This window comes from Macaca nemestrina, chromosome 7, assembly GCF_043159975.1.
Source record: "Macaca nemestrina isolate mMacNem1 chromosome 7, mMacNem.hap1, whole genome shotgun sequence".
Taxonomy (NCBI): domain Eukaryota; kingdom Metazoa; phylum Chordata; class Mammalia; order Primates; family Cercopithecidae; genus Macaca; species Macaca nemestrina.
The window spans coordinates 175,150,854-175,166,690 of record NC_092131.1 but is presented as its reverse complement, the minus strand read 5'-3'; the positions used below and the strand labels follow the sequence as shown (position 1 = coordinate 175,166,690).

General features: G+C 35.8%; 3 protein-coding genes across 8 annotated transcripts in view; 1 reads left to right on the top strand and 2 right to left on the bottom strand.

Moving 5' to 3' along the window:
* Positions 1–12,942, bottom strand: part of LOC139364036 (collagen alpha-1(I) chain-like) — an 88,552-nt gene extending 75,610 nt beyond the window's left edge. The window contains exons 1-4 of the mRNA XM_071099265.1: positions 12,858–12,942; positions 10,061–10,144; positions 9,827–9,920; positions 8,263–8,363 (exon numbers count right to left, since the gene is read on the bottom strand). Coding sequence (XP_070955366.1) covers positions 8,263–8,363; positions 9,827–9,920; positions 10,061–10,144; positions 12,858–12,942 — 364 coding nt within the window. The remainder of the gene's footprint in view (positions 1–8,262; positions 8,364–9,826; positions 9,921–10,060; positions 10,145–12,857) is intronic.
* LOC105499079 (ubiquitin protein ligase E3A) overlaps positions 1–15,837 on the top strand; it is a 99,549-nt gene that overhangs the window by 5,964 nt on the left and 77,748 nt on the right. The window lies entirely within an intron of this gene.
* The window catches only part of LOC139364070 (uncharacterized), a 145,163-nt gene continuing 141,058 nt past the window's right edge, over positions 11,733–15,837 (bottom strand). For all 4 annotated transcript variants that reach the window (XR_011625309.1, XR_011625310.1, XM_071099406.1 and 1 more), the window contains one exon: positions 11,733–13,912. Coding sequence is in view for 1 of the 4 variants with exons in the window: in XM_071099407.1 (XP_070955508.1) it covers positions 13,868–13,912 (45 nt within the window). In the remaining 3 variants the exon portion in view is untranslated. The remainder of the gene's footprint in view (positions 13,913–15,837) is intronic.

Here is a 15,837-nt window from a genome sequence, read left to right as displayed (position 1 = left end):
TGCCTGGCGACAGAGCGAGACACCGTCTCAAAAAAAGAAAAAACTTTTTAGAAACTTTGTATTGGAAAATTTTTAGTGTGTGAATTCATTCTGAATATGTGACCTCCATTTGACATGGACAATAGATCTTAATAGTTTGTGGTACGTTATTCAGTGTATTAATCAAAAGTCAAATCTCTTTTGTAATTTGCTGTATCAGACCTGTTGTGTTAATCTGATCTATGGCAAGTGAATCATAAGATTGACCTGAAAGGAAAAGAGATTTTTAGGGGACATAGAATCATATTGGGTAAGATTATTCCTATAGTTCATTTTCAGGAAATCTGAACAGGAATCTCGTGTAAGGAATCACATGTGATTATAGAAGACAGTCTGATGTAAGACTTTATTTATTAAGGTCTGTATCTGTGCTTCAAGTAAGAGCATAGAGGTAGTATATGATCCCTGAACACTCATAGAAGAAGGATAAAATTTTTCTTGAAACTGTTGGCTGGACAGTATAGAGTCTAAAGCTGTGACTCTTAACAGTTCATTGTGTTCCAGAAGTTCATCTGTACCCCTCAGGATCACTTGAGGTTAGTCTAGCACAGACTTTAGTTATAAAAACCAAACATGAGAAAAATTTTTTGACCTATCTCTTCATAGCATGCAGGCTTGGTAGGTCTTTTCTAGTTCTGGATGTGTGCCCGTTGTATATACTTTCAGCAATTCAGGATGTTCCTTTTCATGTTTAAGACAAGCACTCTTGCACACAAATTACACAGCTGTGGGCTGAATGAAGATGCTACCATTGCTGTGCTTCTACACAGATTCTTTTCGTGTAATGACTTCTGTCTCATAGCAGAAGGGATGGCTTATCCATTTCAAGCTTCTGTTAATAGTTTGTCTTAGAATTGCCTTTGTGTACTGTAGCCAACACCCCAACTCATATATTTTTATAATCTTTGTGATGCAGAATAAATTCTGAATCTTTCCACCTCCAAATTAAATATACAAATACTGAAAATAAAATACCATGTATTCACTATGGACATATGTCACATTTTGTCGCTTTCTTGCACTCTTGTTCCCTCTCTAAAGCTCATGTTAAACTCATGTTCTTTATTTTCTTCTCAGATGATTCCTTAGCACTGCACGTAACAGTACAGGAATTTCTTCCTTGCATACTTCCAACAAATACTTTTCTGTCTCTTAACAGATGTGAACCATAATGCTGTTCTTTAGAAAGCAAAGGATGAAGTGCACAGCAGTATTTTCTATATAAAGCTAATGGGTCATAAGGGGAAATAGGGGTTATTTCCAGCTTGTTTATTGTCTTAATACATTTTTCCTCAGAATTCTATTTATTGTGCCTCTGTGGTTATATGCACCAATATTGATAACCTTACAATGTGCTATAAATAAGGATATTTATATTATCTTTGTTAAATATTTTAAGTTTTTGTTTTGGGAATGGAAAAAATCTTTTGTGCACCTATTGTATATGATATGTATACTAATGGATAAATCCTATTTCACACAACGATTAATTGGGTAACGTTTTTCTTTCCTAGTTTTCTGAAGTCAGCAGTCATGTTGTGTGTTGGTGATTGAAAATATGCTCTTTAGGCTGGGCACCTTGGCTCACGCCTGTGATCTCAGCACTTTGGGAGGCTGAGGCATGCTGATCACCTGAGGTCGGGAGTTCGAGACCAGCCTGGCCATCTTGGTGAAACCCTGTCTCTCCTAAAAATACAAAAATTAGCTAGGCGTGGTGGCACACATCTGTAATCCCAGCTACTCGGGAGGCTGAGGCACAAGAATCGCTTGAACCTGGGAGGCAGAGGTTGCAGTGAGCCGAGATCGTGCCATTGCACTCCAGCCTGGGCAGGCGACACTTCATCTCAAATAGCAGATTTCCTTTTCTTTTTTTTAAGATCATCCAAATTCAGTTTCTAAGAATTATAAAGTTTTCCTAATTACTTAAGCTGCTTCATTCTCATTCCCTTTTTTAACACATTTTGCCATCTCTGTAACATGTTGAACATGTTTAAAGAATAGAGTGGGAGAATAGGAAGTTACGTGGATAAAGTTTGGTGAATAAGGTAGGAATACATCCTGCTTCACAGAATGGGAATATTTCTGAAAAGTTGACAATAGTATCGAAGAACGCTTAAGTGTAGTGTATTAGAAGAACTGAGCTAATTTTGATCTTTTATACACATAAAGCAACATTTATGCATTTCAAATAATGTATATTTCTTTAAATTTATTGCTCAGTGTACTGTATTTCAAATATTGTAAAAATGAAAAGATCTTGTGGTCTTATTTAACTCAGTATGGGATAAGTCCTCCCCACCTTCCCATTCTTATTTCCTCTTTTAGGCTGAATGAAAGGTGGGGGAGTGAATTTAAAAATAGATGGATCTCAACTGGAGAATAGGTTGGTCACGTCTCAGCTGATGTTAAATAATTTCTTAAATCCTGGATTGAAAATTATAAGAGAGCATAAATGTTTGCTCTCAGTTCATTTTTTTATTTTGTTTTTTCATGTACAGTTTTAGGAGGAATGAACTACTTTCTAGTTATTTCAGGCCTGCTTTTAGATATCTGCTGTGGGGACAGTCCTCTACACTCAGAACTGAAAGTAATTTTAAATAGTGATAGGCAGAACTAGGGGTCAGTTTTACTGCCTATGCCTGTGCTAAATTTGACATGGCATTCCTAGGAGGGGAGGGGGAGTGAGGGCGGTGCACACATTGTCCATATTGCTAGTCAGTACCAGATTTCTCTCTTAAATGGTCAGGATCTAATTCCCCAAAGTGCTGTTCCAGATAACCTAGTATCTGTCCAAAATTGCCCTGCTACAAGAGTATATATATTATATATGTATTTTATATGTGTGTGTGTGTATATTATATGCATTATATATATATACACACACACACACGCACACACACGTATTTATTTTATTTTTTCCTGAGATAGAGTCTCACGCTGTCGCCCAGGCTGGAGTGCAGTGGTGCGATCTCATCTCACTGCAGCCTCCGCCTCCTGGGTTCAAGCGATTCTCCTGCCTCAGCCTCCGGAGTAGCAGGGACTACAGGCGTGTGCCACCACGCCCGGCTAATTTTTGTATTTTTAGTAGTTACAGGGTTTCACCATGTTGGCCAGGCTGGTTTCAAACTCCTAACCTCACGTGATCTGCCCGCCTCGACCTCTGAAAGTACTGGGATTAAAGGCATGAGCCACCACACCAACCCTATTACATTCTTACTAAAAAGTTTGGTGGTTTTGTTTTGTTTTGTTTTGTTTTGTTTGTAGAGATGAAGTTTCACTATATTACCCAGCCTGGTCTTGACTCCTGGGCTCAAGGGATCCTCCTGCCTTGGCCTCCTAAAGTGCTGGAATTATAGACATGAGCCACTGCGTCCAGCCTGTATCATATTTTTATTCTGACATCTTTTCTGATTTTTTTTAGTGAAGTAGGGAGGTTTATATTAGATGATCTTCTAAGGTAAATATCAGCTTGGACATTATATGCTAATGTGTCTTTTGTTTGTTTTTAAAATAAGTGTATATGTTTTAATTGTAAAGTTTTAAAAACATCCAGAAAACAACATAGCAAATGCCCATTTATCCACCAGCTATAAATGTAAATTATGTCCATTTTTATCCCTTGGGGGAAAGGATGCCAGTTACATAATCACTTTTAACAACCCCAACTGTTCAAGTCCTGTTACCCCTCTCTACACAAAGTAACAACTGTCTTGAGATTCTTAAGTATATTTCACATCCTTGTTTTATACTTTTACTATACATGTGTACATGTATCTATAAGTGATATGTGGTGTTGGTTTTTGTATTAAATTTTTACAGATATGTATAGCACTGTCTTTCAATAGCTTGATTTTTTTAAACTCAGTATCAAGTTTTTGAGGTGTATATGTTGATGTATGTAGATGTAGTTTATTCAGTTTCACTGTTGTCTGGCACTTCATTTTATGCATAGATAAAATGTATCCCACTATTGATGGATATTTTGAGTTGTTTTCTTTTTGCTATTATAAGCAATGCTGCAGTGTTTATTTTTACATGAGTGTATGTGCAGGTGTTTTGGAAAGAACCGTAGAAGTGAAATTGCTGGTTACTAGATATTGGTAAATTCTTTTCTTAAATGGATATGCCAATGTGTAGTTTGTCAGCATTATGTGGGCATTTCTAGCATCCTCACCTTATACTGTTTATTGAATTCTGAGTCGTATTTATCTCAACTGAAATTAGGTAATTTACTTATTCCTGTATTTGATAGTTCTGTGAGAACAGTAAATGTTTATCATCTGTCATTCTTTTTTTCATGCCCACATTCAGTTATTTGTAAGTGCTGAATAAGTATTCATCTACAGATTGATAAGGATCAGTTCCTTTTTCCCCCAACTAGAAATGTTACTCCAGTTGATAATAACAGCTCAAAAGGAAATGTAAGGCAGAGGTGAGAGAATCACTTGAGGCCGCGAATTGGAGACCAGCCTGGGCAACAAAGTGAGACCTTATCCCTATGAAAAATAAAATTAGCCCAGCTCGGGAGCCTGAGGTGGGGGGGGATTGCTTGAACCCTGGAGTTCCAGGCTGCAGTGAACTATTATCACACCACTGCACTCCAGCCTCGGTGACAGAGACCCTGTCCCTTAAAAAAAAAGAAAAAAATTATAACCAGGCTAGGCCACATTGAAGTATTTTGTAAGACATTAATAGAAGACTAAATGTTCTTGTATGTTTACTATTTATGTTAAGTACGTATGGTTTTTAGAACAACAGTTTTCTATCAAGTGTGGTCTAGTTCACTTAGAATTAGATGGGGTCGATTTTTTGAAAAGCATTTTGAAGTTAAATTAGAAGCTAATGTTTTTTTGTTACTAAATCAGTTTTCGTTTTATGAGTTTACATGCTACAGGCATGTTTACAGGCAGATGAATGTAACAGATTAAACTTGAAATTATGTAGCTATGATTCCTTCAAAGAAAAACCCACCTACCTTTAGTTCTTTCAGTATGTTGCATTATAAGTCTTTTGTGTGTGCATATATAGCAGGCATAAATTGGCATAATTCTAGGTTTAATTTTAGGCTAGGCACTATGGAAGTTTGAACTCTAATTATAGTGTAAAAATAACCCAGAGGAAAATTTCAGAATAATAAATCATTGGGACTATATGGTACAGATGTCTCTTTTCAGATTGTAGAATTGTTGACCAGTAGGAATGTTTTATGATTAAAAGCCAGGAAATTAAAGTAATTCTGATGATTTGGTATTTCTAAAGATTTTCATAGATGACAGTTGAGAACTACTCTCAGATGAGATTCTTCCATTGCTGGTAAGTCATGTAATAAAACACTTAAGTAAATGTATTTTAATGGGGAATAACATTTTAATATTGGCACATCATGAGTCTACCTTCTGTAGTTAGTAGGTAAATAAGAAATAAGCATGCCTTATTTAAAAAAAAAAATGTCAAAGAACGCAAGGGAGGGGAGAGCCAAGGTGCACATTAGAAGGAGATTATAGTACTCTTCCAGTGCACAGTGGATGTGTTGTGATACCACAGTTCTATGTATGTATGACTGTATAGCCCAGATTTACCAGCATGGGCTCAGTTTTAAATATTAGGTTAGTCCCATAAATCAAGACAAGTTCCTAGGAATTCTAACATTTTTACATTTCCAAAAGACAGCCTCTTGTATTTTGTGGTAGTTGCCCCACCATCCCTCAAATATTGGTGTGTAGAATCTATTTTTGAGGATGAGGAAATATAGAAAAGAAAAATAAAAAGCTATTTTTTTTTAAGTATAAGAAGAAATGAAATGTTTCTCTTCCCTTCATAGCCAATTCTAAAACTTAACAGTTGTTAAATGTGTTTAAATGTAGGGGGAAAGAAATGCTTGGAAGGAAATTACCAATCAAATATAAAATGTAAGATAGCTGTAAAGGTACTGATATACATACAGCTTTTTTCCTTTTGGGGAGGCGGTGTTTAAAAAAAAATCATACCAAACATATTCTCTAACTTTCAAAACTATTAATAGCTTTATTGAGATAATTCACATACTATAAAATTCACCCTTTTAAAGTTTTTAGTATATTCACAGTTGTGCGGCCATCACCACTATCGAATTTTAGAACATTTTCATCATCCCCAAAAGAAATCCTAACCTGTTAGCAGCCATTCCCCATTCTTCCCTTTCCTGGCCCCTGGCAACAACTAATCTGCTTTGTCTCTATGAATTTATTTATTCTGGACATTTCATATAAATGGGAATCATACACTATGTGTCCTTTTGTGTACAGGTTCTTTTATTTACTATGGTATTTTCAAGGTATATTCATGTTGTGACATGAATACTGTTGCAAAGAACGTTTATCTGCAAGATTTTATGTGAACATATATATTCAGTTCTCTTGGCTATATATCTAGGAGTGAAACTGCTGGGTTCCTAGGGTAACTCCGTGTTTAACATGTTGAGGAATTGCCAAACTCTTTTCCAAAGTGGCTGCCCTAATTTTGCAATTGCACCAGCAGTGTATGAGGGTTCTGATTTCTCTACTTCCTTTTAACACAGCTGTCCTTTTTATTTCAGCCATTCTTGTGTGTGTGAAGGATCTTTGTGGCTCTGATGTCCATTTCCTTGACAACTTACGGTGATGAACGTCATTTCATATGCTGATTGGCCATCTTCGGAGAACTATTTCTTTTGCCATTTTAAATTTTTGTTATTGTTGGCTTGTACGAGTTTTTGAAATATATTCTGGGTACAAGTCCCTCATCAGATATGTGATTTTCAAATAATTTCCCCCATTTTATGGATTGTCTTTTCATTTTCCTTTGAAGCACACAGTTTCTAATTTTGGTGAAGTCCATTTTTTTTTTCTTTTGTTGCTTGTTCTTTTGGTGGTGGTATCTAGGAAACCATTGCCTAATCCAAGATCGTAAAGATTTATACCTGTTCTTGTCTAAGAGTTTTACAGTTGTATCTCTTATATTTAGGCCTAGTATCTGTTCTGAGTTAACTTTTACGTAAGGTGTGAGGGGGAGATCCAATTGTATTCTTTTACAAGTGGCAATTCAGTTGTCCCAGCACCATTTGTTGAAAAGTATTCTTTCCCCACTGAATTATCTTGGCGTCATTGTGAAAATTTAATTGACAAAATCTAATAATTTATTTCTGGACTCTGAGTTATATAGTCCATTGATATGTATGTCTGTTTTTTTGGTAACACACACTCTTGATTACTGTAGCTTTGTAGTAAGTCTTGAAATCAGGAAATGTGGGTATTCTAACTTACTCTTTTTCAAAATTGTTTTGGGTCTCTGGGTTTCTCAAATTTCCATGGAATTTTAGTGTTAGCTTGCAAGAAATGAAACTGGGATTTTGATAGGACCTGGATTTGTGTTGAATCTGTAGGTCTATTTGGGAAGTTTTGCTACCTTAATACTGTCTTCTCATTCATGAGCATGGGACATCTTTCCATTTATTAAGGTGTTCTTTAATTTCTTTCATGTTTTGTAGTTTTCAGTATACAGGTCTTGTACTACTTTTATTACTTTAAAAATTTATTTCTAAGAATTTTATGTTTTGATGGTATTGCAAATTGTATTTTTAAAAAATTTCATGTTAATTCCTTGTGTACAGATTTTTGTGTACTAAAACTTGTATTTCATGTAACTTATTTTTTTCTCTTAACTATGTTGTAAGAATCTTTCAAATGATTGGCTGCATACACATCCATCTGGTTGACTTAGTAAACATTTCTTGAATTCCTACTGTGTAGTGGGCATTTTTTTCTAGGAGCTGGTGGAGACAGCAGTGTATAAAACCCACTCAATCCTTTGCTTTCATGGCACTTTAATACTAAAAAGAGAGATCATAAAGATAGGTAAAATATATGTTACATAGTGCTAAGGAGAAAAAACAAATAAGGGAAGTGTTTGTAGGTGAAAGGGTAATGGGAAATTTTAGATAGGGTAGGTAGAGAAAACTTCACTGAAATGGTAACTTGGGTGAAGAACTGAAGGAGATGAGAGAGCTAGCCATGTGGATATTTGGGGGAAGAGCATTTCAGCCAAAGGGTGTAGTGAATAGGGAAACCCCAAAGTGAGAGTGCCTGATGTGTTTGAAGAACTCGAGGTATGGCCATTGTAGCTTTAGAAAAGTAAATGATGGGAAATAAAGAGACAGATAATGGAGGGTACAGATATTTTGATCATAATAAGGTGTTTGATTTTTACCATTGAAGGAGATGGGAAGCTCTTGGAAGTCTTTGAGCAGAGTAGTGAAAAAGTATGACTTAGTTAGCAAGATCACTCTTCGTTGCTGTGTTGAGTGTAGACTGAAAAGGGGGACAAGGGCAGAAACAGACCAATTGGTAGAGTACAGATTAAGAGGTGACTGAAACGGACAGAGTGGTCAAAGTGAGGGTGGTGAGAAGTGGTTGAATTCTTGATATATGTCGAAATAGAGTCCATAGGATTTGGTAGTAGACCAGATGAAAGTGGGAAATAAAGGGAGAAGTAAAAGATAATGCCAAAGTTTTTTGACCAGAGCAGCTGAGAGAATGGAGTTGAATAATTCTTATAAATGATTGCATTAAATCTGTGCATCTTGTCACATGCCCACTTAACTACAGGTAATTTTACCATATAAGCTTGTGGGGGGGAAAAGAAGAAAAAAAAGATAGGAAGGAAAAGCATGTTTTAAAATGTAATAAATTAGGCCTTAATGAAAAATTGTCCTTGAGAAACCTGAGATGGAATACTCTAAAGCTGATGTATTCTCTCAATCTTTAGAACTGAACTAGGAATTAACTCTTGAGAGTTCATGATAGGTTATGAAACCCTTTGCCTGTTGTGGAAATTAGGTTGTTTTCAATATTTGCTTTTGCAAATGATGATACCTGTTATTTTTTCTGTAAGGTAGATTTCTACAAATAAGATATTTTAGACCGTGTCAATCTAAAAATTTGATAGATTCTGCCAATTACCTTTTAAAAAATAATTTTAGCAAGTTTCATTCCTTAAAATATATTAGGGACTGCTCATTTACCTTGTTTTGATTTATGTATATATAAAATCTGTTTAAATCTTTATAAATAGCCTGGGCAATTGTCTGGTTTTTTGGTCCATTTCTATTGTGTTGTTTCTTTTTTAAATTTGTAAGCATTCTTTATTTATCATTTAATTCTTTGTTATATTTTGCAAATATTATCTTATTATCTTTAATTTTATAGTATCTAGTCATGTGAAATTTTAAAGTTTTTATGTAGGCAGATCTGTCCATCTTTTATAGCTTCTGGGTTTCAGCATGCTAACAAAGATGATATAAATATGATCTCATATATATATTACAAAAACTTTTTAGAGATAGGATGTCACTCTGTCACCCAGGCTGGAGCAACCATAGCTCCCTGCAACCTCAAACTCCTGGGCTCAAGTGATCCTCCTGCCTCAGCTTCCCCAGTAGGTAAGATTACAGGCCTGTGCCACTATAGCTAGTCGGGTTTTTTTGGTTTGTTAGTTTGTTTTTTTGTAGAAAACGTATCTCACTGTGTTGCCCAGACTGGTCTTGAACTGCTGGCCTCAAGCTGTCCTCCCACATCAGCCTCCCAAAGTGCTGGGATTACAAGCATGAGCTACTATACCTGGCCAATCTCTTGTATTTTCTTCTGGTACTTTTATGATTTTATTGACTTTAATTTATAAAGTTAGATCTGAACATTCAGCATAATTTTGGATATGGTATGATATGGTTTAGATCCGGATTGCATTTGTCACATGGTTTGGGAATTGTGTCTACCTTTTATTTTCTTCCACTCGGGTAGCTGACTGTCTTGTAAGGCATCGTGTCTCCACTGAAGATGCCACCTTCTTCTGTATTAGGTTCTCATAAACTTTGAAAAACATCAAGTTTATTGAGGTATAATCGATACACAATGAAATGCACCCATTTTAACTGTACAGTTTTATTGATTTTGATAAATACATACACTATCACTGCTACTACAGTCAAGCTTTAGAACAATTGAATTACCTCCAAAAAGTTCCTTCCTGTCTGTAGTCATTTCTCTCTCTTGGCCCCAGGCAACCACTGATCTGTTTATTAGTTTTGCCTGCTCTAGAATTGCATATCCACGGAATCAAGTAACATATACTCTTCCATGTCTGGTTTCTTTCACTTGGCATGTTTTTGAGATTCATCCAATTTGTGTTTATCACAGATTTTTTGTTTGTTTTGTATTTTTAAATACAATATGAGTGTACCACAGTTCATATTCTGGTGAACATTTAGATTGTTTTCAGTTTAGGCTGTTGTGAATAAAGGTATTGTTTTGTGTGCATGTCTTTGTGTGAACATATGTTTTCATTTTTCTAGGGTAAATACCTTAAATTGGAATTACTGGGTCACATGGGAAGTTTATGTTTAAATGTATAAGGAACTGCCAAACTATTTTCCAGATGATTATACTACTTTACATTCCCATCAGCAGTGTATGAGAGTTCCAATTCTCCAAATGTCAGCATTTGATGTTCTCAGTCTTTAATTGCACACATTCTGAGAGGTGTGTAGTGGTATCCCATTGCAGTGTTTTGGTTTTTTTTAATGGTAGTAAAATACACATACCATATTTACCATTTTAACTGTTTTTAAGTGTATAGTTCAGTGACATAAAGTACATTCACATTATTGTGCAACCACCACCACTGTCCATCTCTGAAACTTTTTCATCCTCTCAGTCTGAAACTCTATCCATTAAACAGTAACTCTTCATTGCCTACTCTCGCCATCCACCTGTAATCACTATTCTACTTTTTATGTGAATTTGACTCCTCCAGGTACTTCATATAAGTAGAATCATATGATTTTTGTCCTTTTGTGTCTGGCACATTTCATTTAATAGTAATAATGTCCTTGTGTTAGGCCATTCTTGTGTTGCCTTAAAGGAATATCTGAGACTGGGTAATTTAAAAAGAAAAGAAGTTTATTTGGCTCCTGGTGCTGCAGGCTGTACAAGCATGGCACCACCATCTGCTCAGCTTCTGGGGAGCCCTCATGGTGCGTTCACTCATGGTGGAAGGCAGAGGAGGAGCAGCCATGTCATATGGCGAGAGCAGGAGCAAGAGAGAGAGGGTGGGGAAGTGGCACACCCTTTTTAAACAACCACATCTCATGAGAACTCACTCTCTATCCCAAGAACAGCACCAAGCTATGAGGGGTTGCGCCTGTGACCCAGTTGCCTCCCACCAGACCCCACCCCCAACATTGGGGATTGTATTTTTAGCATGAGATCTGTACAGGACAAATATTCAAACGATATCAGTCCTGAAAGTTCATTCATATTGTAGCATGTATCCAAATTTGATTCTTTAAGGTTGAGCAATATTTCATTGTATGCATATATCACTTTTTTTTTTTTTTAAATTTATTTCTCAGTGGACATTTGGGCTGTTTGTACCTTTTAACTATGCGAATGATGCTGCTATGAACATTGGTATATAAATACCTGTTTGAGTCCCTTCTTTTAATTCTTTTGGTTATGTACTTAGGAGTGGAATTGCTGGGCCATATGGTAATTGTATGTGTAGTTTTTTTAGAGACTGCCGTACTGTTTTCCACAGTGACTGCACCATTTTACATTCCCACCAGCAGTGAATAAGGGTTCCAGTTTCTCTACATCCTCTACCTCTTTTCTAACACTTGGTAGTTTCTGCTTTTTTTTTTTTTTTTTTTTTTGAGACGTAGCCTCTCTGTGTCTGCCAGGCTGGAGTGCAGCAGCGCGATCTCGGCTCACTGCAAGCTCCGCCTCCTGGCTTCACGCCATTCTCCTGCCTCAGCCTCCCAAGTAGCTGGGACTACAGGCGCCCACTGCCATGCCTGGCTAATTTTTTTGTATTTTTGTAATAGAGACGAGGTTTCACCATGTTAGCCAGGATGGTCTCGATCTCCTGACCTCAAATGCACCCACCTCGGCCTCCCAAAGTGCTGGGATTACAGGCATGAGCCACCACCTGGCCGGTAGTTTCTGTTTTTTTATTTAAAATAATTGCCATTCTAATGGGTGTAAAAAGTCATGGTTTTAATTTACATTTTCTTCATGACTGCCATTGAGAAGTTTTCTTCTTTGTGTGTCTGTTCAAATATTTTCACATTCTTTTCAGAACGTGTGTTCTTTGTCAGATAGATACATGTATTTCTTCTTTATCTTTACTAATTTTCTGTCCACTTACTAATTATCAAGAGAGGAATGTTGAAATCTTCAACTGTAATTTTGAGTTTATCTTCCTTCTGTTCTGTTCATTTTTGCTTCATATGCTTTGAAGCAAAATCTTGAAAGCTGTGTCATTAGGTGTGTTCACATTTAGGACTGTTAGGTCTCCTTGATTAATTGATGTCTTTATCATTATGAAATGTCTCTGTTTATCGCCGGTAATGTTCCCTATCTAAAGTCTACTTTGGTATTAGTGTATCCATTCCTTTCTTATGATTAATTTTTGCACATTGTATCATTTTGCTGTGTTTTTATTTTCAACTTATTGGTCATTTAATGTCTTTCTTTTAGATAGCGTATAGTTGCATCTTGCTTACAGATTGATTTTTTACGATCTTTGCTTTTTAATTTGTTTAAGTCCGTTTACATTTATTGCAGTTGGCTGTATTGTGTTTAAGACACTGTTTGTTTTCTATTTGTCTCATCTTTTCTTCCTTTTCTGCCTTCTTTTCGGTTAATGGAGCATTTTTGGAATTCTGTTTTGTCTCCATTATTAGCTTGTCCCTCTGTTTTTTCCCCCAGTGACACTTCTAGGATTAACAATATGCACCTTTAACTTACCGCAGTCTGCCTTCAGAAATATTATTCCTCTTAATGTATAATGTAAGAACTTTAGAATAGTATACATCCATTTACTCTCCCTCATTCGTTTTGGTATTGTGAGCTTAACATTTTACTTCTATATGTGTTATAGATTCCACAGGAGCATTTGAAACTATTTCTTTCAAAAGCCAGTTGTCTTACAAAGAACCTTAAAAACTAAGAATAACATTCCTTTCTATTTACCCTCTTATTTACCATTTTTATTTCTTTTCCTTTGTGGAGATTTCTTTTTGTAGATCCAAGTTTCTTGGTGTTATTTTCCTTCTACTTGAAAAAATTTCTTAAACATTTCTAAAGTGTAGGTCTACTGGCTACAAAATCTTTCAGCTTTTATTTGCATGGAAATGTCTTTATTTCACTCTTCAACATTTTATTGTACAATTTTTCAAGCCACAGAGACTTTAAAATAATTGTAGAATATAATTTCACAACTAACATTTTGTTATATTTGTTTTTGTCTTCTATCTTGTCCATCTATCCATCCTCTCTTCAACTGTCTTTTTTTATGCTTTTCAAAGTAAGTTGCAGATGTTAGTATACCACACCCTTAACTTCAGCATGTATATTAACTAAAACTTACTAGTTTAGTGTTTTTAACTACCATTTACTATGCTGTTCCAGTTATTTATTGCTGTGTAATACATTGCCCCAAACTTAGTGCCTTACATATCAGCAACTATTTATTTTGCTCATGAATCTCTCATTTGGTCAGGGATTGGCAAGGAGAGCTTGTCTTTGGCAATACATTGTAACAACTGTTTACATGGCATTTACATTGTATTTGGTATTATAAGTAATCTAGAGATGGTTTAACATATTTGAAGATGCATGTAGGTCATATGCAAATACTATGCCATTTTATATAAGGGATTCGAAGCATTCTTGGATTTTGGGATCCATGGGAGTCCTGGAACCAGTCCTCTGTAGATAGTTGAGGTACGACTGTAGTCTTTGGATTGAAAGAGTCACTAATTTCGCTCAGATTCAAAGAGAAGGGCCATAGACTCCACCACCTGATGAAAAGATAACAGTGTTACATTGTTAAGAGCATGTAGAATGGCTTCTGTTGTGACCATCTTTGGAAAATACAGTTGACCACATATACCATTTCATGAGCTGTGACAAATGCATACACCTTTGCCAGAAAGTTCTATCAGGGTACAGAACCTGCACCTCTTTCCAGTTATTCCTTCCCCCCACACCACCCGTAGAACCTAACATTGTTCAGATTGTTTCATCTTAGTTTAACTTGCTTAGAACTTTATGTAAGCAGAGTCATACAATACTTATGTGTTGTAAAAAGTTTCTTTTTGCTCAGCATAATGTTTTTGAGATTCATCCATACTGTTGAATGTTTCAGTGGTTTGTGACTTCATCTATTAAGGGACACCTGGGCTATTTTCAGTTCCTAGCTATTATAAATAAAGGTACAATGAACATTTGTGTGAAAACAGTCTCTGTGTGGACATATATGTTTCTTTTCTCTTGGTTAAATAGTTGATGTGTTTTTCTTTCAGCGTTTGTTTTTGATGAGAAGTCTGATTATACAGTCATGTGCCACATAATGACATTTCAGTCAACAAGAGATCATAGTTGACAATAGTCATTTAAGATTATACCACCATATTTTCACTGTACCTTTTCTAGGTTTAGATACATACTTACACTGTGTTATAGTTGCTTACAGTATCAGTACAGTAACATGCTGTACAGGTTTATAACCTAGGAGCACCCAGGCTATACCATATATCCTAGTTCTGTAGTAAGCTATACCATCTAATCGAGATTTGTGTAAGTACATTCTGTGATGTTTGCACAATGACAGAATCACCTAATGATGCCACTTAATGATACATTTCTCAGAATGTATCCGTGCTGTTAAGTGATGCATAATGCTAATTATCTTTTCTTCCTGATACTAAGTCTTCTTTCCCTGGCTGCTCTTAAGATTTTTTCTTGTCACTTTTTGTTTCTGATGATGACCATGCTAAGAGTTGTGTTTTTTTTTAATCTGTATATTTATGGTTTTCCTTAAATTTGGAAGATTGTTGCCATTGTTTCTTCTATATATATATATATATGTATTTTTTATCACTTCTCCTCTTCTTTCATCATTTCCTCGTTTTCTGGGACTCCACTTACACATGTGTTAGACTGTTTGGTATTATCCACAGGTCATTAACGTCATATTCATTATTTTTCAGTTTTTTTATTTGCCTGTGCTTCAGTTTGCTTTGTCTTCTATTTTACTGTTTTTTCTCCTGCCTTGTTAAATAATTTCAGATATTTTGCTTTATATTTCAAGAAATTCCATTTGATTCATTTTCATCTTCATGTATTTTTTTGAAATCTTGAGCATATTTGTAATAACTGAAAATCAGGTTACCTATTGATTTCATGATTTTTTTCACTCTGAATTTGTTGGTTTTTTCTCTTGATTATGGGTTGTATTTTCCTAGTTTATTTTTATTTTTACATATTTAATGATTTTATAAGATTGGATGCTGGACATTGTAATATTTTGTTGTTGGGTGACTAGATTTTGTTTTCTTTTAGAGTGTTTTGTTTTGTAGCCAGCTAAATAACTTGCTGGTCAGTTTTATTCCTTCAGGGCTACATTGGAGTTTGTCTAGAGAAGGCTCCCAGTGTCACCGTGTTCTCTTCGCTCAGGTTAGAGGGAATTTTAGGAGTCTCCCGGTCCTTTATAAGCACTGGGAATATTTCAGCTCACTGCCCCTCTTTCCCTAGCTTCCACTTACCTTAATCGTGTACAGTTAGTACTCAGCAGTAGACTCTCACATGACAGATTTCTGAAGCCATTTCTCTGCCTTCTCAGACAAGCACCCCTCTTGTCTGGCACTTGTCATACATTTTACCCACTTCGGCTTCCTCAGCTCTGATCTCTTGATTCTGACCTCACTGAAACTGCTGTCTTCTC